This window comes from Solanum dulcamara, chromosome 3 (assembly GCF_947179165.1).
Source record: "Solanum dulcamara chromosome 3, daSolDulc1.2, whole genome shotgun sequence".
In the NCBI taxonomy this organism is placed as follows: domain Eukaryota; kingdom Viridiplantae; phylum Streptophyta; class Magnoliopsida; order Solanales; family Solanaceae; genus Solanum; species Solanum dulcamara.
In genome coordinates, this window is record NC_077239.1 from 65,066,114 (window position 1) to 65,075,464 (window position 9,351).

At 35.1% G+C, this 9,351-nt stretch overlaps 1 protein-coding gene across 1 annotated transcript; it reads left to right on the forward strand.

Moving 5' to 3' along the window:
• The first annotated feature begins 7,715 nt into the window (after positions 1 to 7,715).
• LOC129881687 (uncharacterized) lies at positions 7,716 to 8,792 on the forward strand. The gene is made up of 2 exons (XM_055955808.1): positions 7,716 to 7,891; positions 8,385 to 8,792. The coding sequence occupies exons 1-2, from the start codon at positions 7,779 to 7,781 to the stop codon at positions 8,599 to 8,601; spliced, it is 330 nt and encodes a 109-aa protein (XP_055811783.1). The 5' UTR covers positions 7,716 to 7,778; the 3' UTR covers positions 8,602 to 8,792.
• The last annotated feature ends 559 nt before the right edge of the window (positions 8,793 to 9,351 follow it).

Genomic DNA, 9,351 nt, shown 5'->3' on the forward strand with positions numbered 1-9,351 from the left:
CCCATGATAGAGAGAGGACTCAGGATCCAGTGGTAGAGCCTTAGGTAGCTCCAGTTCATCCTCAGTCGGTGGGATCGGGACTAACCAAACCACCACCTGCATCAGTTATGGATCCCATGCTACAAGCAGCTATTACTCAGTTCTTGACATTGCTAGGGGATATACAGTAATCCCCAACTCCAGCTCTAGCTGTGCCAGTACCATAGGGTTAGCCAGCAGTAGAAGCTCCTGAGGTTCAGCCGCCATCAGTTTCACAGGCTAGAGATTGTCTCCATTGAGATTTTTCTGGAGTGATCGGGAAGGACACTCTTGAGTTTCTTATGACATGCCGAGAGTAGTTAGAGTCCTTGGGTCTTGTGGATTCAAAAGGAGACGACTTCAACTCTCATCAGTTTTATGGGCTAGCCAGGTAGTGGTGGCGCTCGTATTTATAGACAAGGCCAGCTCGGTCACCTCCGATATCTTGGGATGAGTTTTTAGAGTCTTTCATGTCCAGACGGAGTATCAGGGATAGGCTCTATAACCATTTCTTGAGGTTGGAACAAGGTTCTATGACTATCTATGAGTATGAGGTAAGGTTCCATGAGCTATCCTGCCATGACACCATGATATTGTCAACTGAGGAGGAGAAAGTGTGTTTTTTTATGCGTGGTTTGAGGTTCTAGTTGAGGATTGAGATAGATCCCATGGCTTTAGTAGTTCACTCATTTATAGAGGTAGTTGATCATCCCCGGACCATGGAACATATCCATCGCAAGGCCATGGGATAGAGACAATAGGGCTCGATATCAGGAAAGTTATAGCGGGCCCTGATCTAGGGGTAGGGACTCTTATGAAAGGCCCTGCTCACAGTTTCAGCAATATCAGTCTAGCCGGTCTGTTTAGGAGGCATTACATGCTTTAGAGAGTGACCAACAGCATCAGGGTATCCTAGCATAGGCAGATTTTGAGGGGAGCAGATTTAGGTTCCACAGGCCATGGTGGCGATTTCATGCGGGTCGTTCCTCTCAGGGTCTTTATGACTGCGGCGAATTAGACCAATAGTCTAGAGATTGCCCCCATTGTAAGATAGTCACTCCAGCTCCTACTGCATCCAACCTAGTATTAGTGGTACCCCCTCAGTTAGAGGCGGTTGTCAGGATTAAGATCGTTGGGAAGATAGACAAGATAATCGAGGTAGAGCATGGGAAGGCCAATTAGGTGGTAGGTCAGACGTGCATGTTATAAGAACCTATAGCCATTTCTATGCAGCTCGGTGAGGGTGGATGCTGAGGCATATGACGATATCATAACAAGTATGCTAATTTTATGCAATCAGCCCACCACAACTTTATTTGATCCAGGATCTATATTTTTATATGTATTTATTCATTATGTTTCCCGATTGGGTATGAGTTTGGAGTCTTTCACAGAGCTTGTACTTATTTCAAACTCGGTGGGTGAGTCTTTAGTAGTGGATCTGGTGTTTCAATCTTGCTTAGTGACTATATAGGGGTATTATACTCAGGCTGATCTTATCTGGCTAGACATGGTAAATATTGATGTGATTCTTGGCATGAACTGGTTATCCCCCTACTATGCGGTCTTAGATTGCTATGCTAAGACCGTTTCCTTAGCCTTGCCTAGCATTTCTGTTGTATTATGGAAGGGTGCTTCTAGTCGCACACCGATGAGGATTATCTCTTTTATTCAGACCCTGTGATCGATTGCTTCTGAGTGTTTAGATTACTTTGCCTATGTGTGAGATATTAGTAGGGATAACAGTTCAATTGATTCAGTTCTTGTGGTTTGAGAGTTTGCATATATATGTTCTACTAACCTACCAGGCCTACGCCTAGAGCGGGATATTTATTTTTTCATAAACTTGGAGTCAGGCACCCGCCCTACATCGATTCAAACTTATCGGATGGCTCCCACAGAGCTCAAGGAGCTCAGTTTTCATCTTGAGGATCTCTTGGGTAAAGGGTTCATTCGGTCAAGTGTTTCGCCTTAGGGTGCCGCAGTCTTGTTTTTGATAAGGAAGGATAGTTCTATACGAATGTGCATCCACTACATGCAACTGAAAAAGGTGACGGTGAAGAATCGTTACCCCATGCCTCATATTTATGGCCTATTTGATCAGCTTCATGGTGTCACAATATTTTCTAAGATTGACTTGAGATCCAATTACCATCAACTAAGGATTAGGGCAGCAGAAATCCCTATGACTATATTTAGAACTCGTTACGACCATTATGAGCTTGCACTAGATATCTCATATTCATGTTTATGCAGATATAATTTTAAAAAAATTCAGCATTATTTGATTCAATAACATATTAACATGAATGTAAGAATTGTCTGATTTGTGAATCATAAATTAACATGCCTTGCTATTTGTGGCATATCCTATGAAAACACAATCAACTATTTTTGTTCCTAGTTTAACCCTTTTAGGTTTAGGAACGTGCACTTGGATATCATTCCTTTTCATTTTTCATAAGGAATGGATTGTGTTCAATGAGAAACTCTATTGAGTATTTTATTAGCAGTAATAATGGCTTCCCCTCACAAGCTCTCGGATAAATCAAAACTGATCAATAAGGCATTTATCATTTTAAAGTTATATTTTTTCTTTTCACAACTCTATTAGATTATGGCGAGTAAGGGGCTGTAGTTTGATAAATAATGTCATATTTTAAATATATTTTTCAAAAGGAGATTCATATTCGCTACTCCTATCACTGCTTATCATTTTAATTGTTTTTGCTTAGCTGCATTTCAATTTCATTTTCATATTGCTTGAATGCATTAATTGCTTCATCTTTACTATCAAGTAAGTAAATATAACAATATCTAGTATTATCTTCAATAAAATTTATGACATATTTTTTTCATACCACGAGATGGTATCGACTTTATGTCACAAATATATGCGTGAATTAAGTCTTAAGAATTTGAATTCCTTTCAGCTGACTTATAAAAATGTTTAACACACTTTGCTTCCACACATATTTGACATTTTGATTCATTGCATTTGAACTTTGGCAATACTTTTAAAGTAATAATTTTTTGCAATGTTTTGAAGATGACGTGATCTAAACGGGAATGCCATAAAGAATTTGACTCAAGCTGATAAGAAGAAGCTTCAACTTTATTCAGATCAACAGATATTACATTGAGTTTGGAAAGACCATCATTCAGGTAACTTTTTTCTATATACATCTCATTTTTTTCTAATTATAATTATTTTTGGAGTAAAAAAAACACACTTAAATTCATTTTTAACGAGTAGTGCAACAGAAACTAAGTTCTTTTGAATTTCTGAAACATGGAGAACATTATTCAGAGTCATTATCTTTCTAGAAGTCGTCTTCAAACAAATCTTTTCAATTCCTTCAACTTTTTCAATAGAGGAGTTTTCCATAAAGAGAGTCTCAACCAAATCAGCCACAATATAGGAGGCAGATAACCGTTTGTTGGCACAAACATGACGAGTGGCTCCTGTATCAATTCACCGCTCCTTGGAGTTTCCAGCCAAGTTATATTCTTCAAGCATTGCACATTAGGTTCTCCACTTCCTCATTCTTTTTAATCATGTTTACTTGAGTCTTTTTCTTTTTCTTTTTGAAAAGCAATATCCACAACTTTATATTCAACCTTTCCACAATTCTGACAATTGTTTGAACTTCTTTTTAGGTGGATAGTTTTTTGGTCCAAGGGACTTCTTTTTCTTTTTTATGTTTGGCCCTTTTTCAAAAATATTTGCCCCTGATATTGTTAAATTTACTCAAGTCTTTTTTTTCGGCTTTGTTGTCTTCTTCTATCCTTAGACGAACAATCAAGTCTTTGAGAGTCATCTCTTTTCGCTTGTGTTTTAAATAATTTTTGAAGTCTCTCCATAAGGAAGGCAGTTTCTCAATAAATGTTTCTTCTTGAAATGCCTCATTTATGACCATGCCTACAATGAATAATTTAAGTCAATAACCCATTCAATAATTTTAATAATGAAACTACTGGATTTATCATATCTTCTGCCAGGAGATCATGAATAATGACTAGTAGTTCTTGGACTTGAAACATGACCCTCTTGTTGTCAATCATCTTAAAATTTCAGAAATTTTATATCCACTATCACGACCTTAGTCCATATCCTGCTCGAGACACGGTACTTGAAATCACAAGTTATCCCAAGTTAACCCATGATATAGCACACATAAGCATATCATATGAAAACTAAAGTGGAAGCTGAAGCTAAAGCATACACAAATGAATAGCTGGTTTAACATCAATCTAGATGGAGAAATAAAAAAAAATCATGAATTAAATACTAATGTCTAAAATAAGTTTCTAATGCTTAGAATGAAAGAAAATAAGTCTGGTGGGACATGGCCCCCAACTATCAATAACGAACAACTGAACTAGAACAATAATCCTAACTATCAACTAATCCACATGCCACGAATGATAAGGACTCATCAACTATTGGCACGGATTCTACAACCTGACTAATCACGAGTGTAAGAACGGACGTCTGAATCTGCATCATGAAATGATGCAATGCAAAGAAGTATACGGTTAGTACATGAAATGTACTAAGTATATAAGATGACACTAAACGTAATCATAATAGATGACAATATATGACAAGAATGAATGAGACTTCAGTAATCATAAACATAGTGAAATAATTGCAAGGACATTCTAAAATAAGTGCATAAATATAATTTGAAAATCGGCTTTCAAATACATAAATATGAGTCTATTTTGATAACCCTATATCAAACTTATGTAAATGGTTTCATGTCTGAAAATTTACAATGATAAGTAAGAGCATAGCACCAAAAAGTACTTCTACTGGGGAGTTTCCTACAACCGACAAACACCATATGAGCTTATCATATCCAACATATAATCTAGTTGGAAGGGCTATCCTATACCTTGCCAGGGTATAGAACTTATCTATCTATATAAATCCACTATCTGGATCTCAAAGGGCTAAAGGACTAGATCGATAAGACACCATACTCGTTATTTGTACGATGGCATGTAGTTAAGAGACTTAGATTTGCTAATCCCGCATCCTTTCGATGCTAAGTACTTCTCCCAAAATGATGTTCATATACTAATTTTCATAATTAGGTGAACTATCTATCTATGTATCTAAAATCAAGTATAAGACTAAGATCAAAATCATGTTCAAATCAGTGGGTACATAAGTTGGAGTTCATAACATACTAATGCCATACTTTAAACCATAAAAGTAAATGAAAGGCCATAGAAATCATGTTAAATTGATTTAATGAGATTCATAAATGGAAGGAAAATAGACAAGTGCATAATCTTATATGAGAAGTCATTGGTTTTCGGACAAAATTTGTAGGATCTTGAAAGTAAATATAATTTAGGTATGAGGGTGAAATGATAGACTCATTGAAACCTTACATACATGAGGAAATGATAGTTCAGAAGAGAAATTTGATTGAAAGCTTGGAATCCTAATTCTTAGCCCTTCTTGTGGTTGTTCTGAGTTCTCGGGGGGTGGGGGGGTTGAAAGCGTAGGAAAATATGAAACACTAAGTTCTGGGCATGATATCCCCCCTTTTTAGAATGTTGAGACGTCACGGCTTAGGCTTAGAAAGAGAGGAAAAGACCAAAAGAACCTTGACTTAAAAGTTGTTCGACAGCTTCTACGAGACCACCTACGTTCGTAGATTTGGTCCGTATAAAGCAGAAAAATTATAGTCTCTGAAGTTCATTCTATGAGGTCTTTCTATAATCCATCATCCAGTCTACGAGCTATAAAAATTAGGTTAACTATTGGGTTTCAGGACTTTATTTTGTAGGGGGGCATCTACGAACCGTATTTTGGTTTACGACCCGTAAATGGGCCCGTAAATCTCAGGCTTAAATTTCCAATTTCTAAAGTTTGGTTCACGGGAAATATCTAAGACCCGTAGTTCCTTTTACGGGCCATAAGTGACACTCGTAAAAACTCTTTCTACAAAAGTTAACTCCACACTTTCTGATTCGTATGATTTGATCTACAGTGCGGACTTTCGAGATGCTACAATCTCGAACTTCTAATCCTGCATCTTTAGTTTTGTACTTCTTCTCAAGAGCATACCATAATTCTCTAGAGGTTTTACAAACACTGATGACGTTATATAAGTCGTCTTCCAAGGCATTGAGTATGTAGTTCTCATAAAGAAAATCAGAGTGTTTCCTTGTCTCAGTCACAATAAACTTTTCATTTTCAGGAGTTTCTTCTTCTAACATAGGAACATCTTCATTGATGAAATGTTGTAGACTGAGGGTGGTCAAATCGAAGAACATCTTTTGCTGCCACCATTTGAAGTCAATACCGGTGAACTTTTCCTGGTTTTCTGCAGTAGCCATTATTGTAGCAATTGGTGTTCAACTAATTGACAAAGCAATTGGTGTTCGACTAATTGACGAAGCAATGTTTGTTGCAGCAGCGGCAACACTGTTCACAATAGAAATGTTTTGTTGTCTCACGAGTCATTTTTGTTTTCCTACTATAGAACAGAAACAACCTTTAGTAAACTGGTGAAGTTTTTATATTCTTCAAATCGAATGCAAATGGCTAAATTTATTTAGTGAAGTTTTTATGTTCTTCAAATCGAATACAAACAAATAGATTTTACTCGATGAAATTTTTTATATTCTTCAAATCGACTAGTAGATTGAGTAGAAAGCTTGAAACTTTAGTCTCAATAAGAAAGTAGTAAATCAAAAGATTTTAGTCTCCAATCCAACTTAGAACATATAAATAAAATAATAATTTAAATTTCTTAAGCTTGTTAGCTACTGTGGTATGCTCTTGAAGAAGCAATATTTTAGAATTATGTTGTATTACTTGTGTTAGAACACAGAAATAGAATTATAAATTCCTTAAGCTGGATAGCTTCTTTCTCGTATGTATCCAAACAAATGAATAATGATATATTCCTACTTATCGATATAAGAAAACCACACACACTAAATTTCTTTAACACAACAACAACAATAACTAGAAGAATCAATATTTTAGAATTATGTTGTGCAATCTGTCTTAAATCTGTCTATTCAATAATAATAACAATAACAACAACAATAATAATAATAATAATAAATCAAGATGAAAGAATGAAAACGAGCAAACTAAATTTACAATGTGTTCTTAAAAAAATTATTTCTCTGAAGTATCCAAAGTTATGAAATATATCCTTCTAGAATAGAAGGATTTACTTCACCATGATAGCGGTACATCAAATTCCGCCGAACTTCGAACTCACTCAACAATTGCAAATCACACTTGAGTTAGATGAATAAAAAACTTTAAAAATTCATTGTTGAAAAATGAGAGGAAACCCTCAATTTATAGTCAACAAAGGATAGTATGAACATGTGTTTCTTGTATCTTATAAAAAAAACAATCAATCAAAAAAATCACAAACCTTCAAAAAAATTACAACCGTTCAATGTAAAAAAATATTATTCAAATTGCATCTTTTCTTTTTGATGTCTTTTTGAAGAAAAAAAAAACTCTTTATTTTCCCAACACAACATTTTGTAGCTATGACTTTTTGGTTAGTGGCTAATAAGTGAAATGAAGTTATTTTACGAGAAAGCGTATATATTCGCCCGATAGTCTGAGATGGAATAAACCCAATAGCTTCCTCGTAAAAGATTCTTCCTTTACCTTACAAATAGCATTTTAAAACACTGAAGTGTCTCCTTAATTACTCTTCATATATTTTTCCTTTCTTCTATATATCTTGTTTTTCTTCTTCTTCATGGATGCTCAATCCAACTCAGACTTTTGTTCATCGTCAAATCTAAGAATTATTGTCCAGAAGAACCCTTCAGAATCTCAACTCTCTGAATTGGGCATAAAATCATGGCCAAAGTGAGTACAAATCGGTTATCACTTTCTTTGTTTCTGCTTCATCGCATTATTAATTTTGTTGTTGTTACCATTCATTTTTCCGTATGTTGTGTACTAGTTTTCATTTCACATTATTCTGTTGGTTGTTGTTATTGCTTTTATTTGGATTTGATGCACTTGAGCCGAAGATTTTTCGAAAATAGTCTCTCTATCTCCTCGAGGTAATGGTAAGGTTTGTGTACACTCTACCCTCCTTAAACACCACTTAGCGGGATTTCACTAGTATAATGTTGTTGTTGTTGCTGTTTTTATTTTTGTATTCCCTTTTTCAAATGCTTTTTAAGTCTAGGATATATCGAAACCTCTCCATCTTTATGAAATAGGGGGAAGGTCTGTATACACTCACCATCCCCATATCCCATTTGTGGGATTACAGTGGTATATTGTTGTTGTATATGTTTCATTAAAGAAAAGGCTGATCAATCATGATTTTTTTGTTTTGTTTTTTAAACAGATGGGGTTGTTCACCAGGAAAATACCAATTAAAATTTGATGCAGAAGAGACATGTTATCTGCTGAGAGGAAAAGTGAAAGTGCATCCAAAGAACACAAGAGAGATATGGTCAGTGGAGTTTGGAGCAGGGGATCTTGTCATTATTCCCAAAGGACTATGTTGCACTTGGGATGTTTCCCTTGCTGTTGATAAACACTACAAGTTTCATTCTTCCTAAACCCACCTTTGCTATTATTATAAACTCATAATGTAAATGCTAAGGTACTATACTTGTGTAACAAGTTGTCTGTCTTATTCAATAGTACTTATCATGAATAATTACTGGTAGTTATCTTTAAAATAATCTGGTAGTGATAAACAGTTTTGTACACTATTAATATTTACGTGATGTTAAACTCTATTATTTCTTGGTTGAAATAATTTAACTTATCACAAGAGATTCAATGCGCTTGACAAGATCTCCTTTTTAATAGTTGTATTATTATCAAGGATGAGAACTGATTCCTAAATTTTCATTCTCAAGATTCAAAATTATTTCTTCTTTTTACACTGTTGACGAATTCAACTATATCCGTAACTTGAATCTCGTTTAATTTATAAACACTTGCACTTCCATTTCCAAATGAGTCCACTCAACCAATCTCGACGTCCACTTGTGAATTGGTAAGTCGACTTTCTAATAGACTTGCTAATTCCACAGATTTGTTAGAAAAGTTCCATAATTTAATTTCCTTCGCCATCTTAGTTTTTCTATTTTCGATTTTTTATTTTCTATTTCAGAAAGTAGTAAATTTCCTTTACGTTTTGATCGTTTGGCAATTAATCTTAAATGGGTAGTCAAAGAGAGGAAATAGCTAGACATTAGTCAATTCATAATATTCCTTTCAAACTCAACCCCCATCTTTCTCTGTAATCCCAGAGGGGTGTGTGTGTGTATATATATATATATAAATGATAGTATCCTTTT

Bases quoted from the DNA above. Each gene is read 5' to 3' on its own strand.
- LOC129881687 (XM_055955808.1), top strand. From the start codon at position 7,779: ATGGATGCTCAATCCAACTCAGACTTTTGTTCATCGTCAAATCTAAGA. The intron at 7,892-8,384 runs GTGAGTACAAAT...TTTTTTAAACAG, and splicing joins GGCATAAAATCATGGCCAAA to ATGGGGTTGTTCACCAGGAA.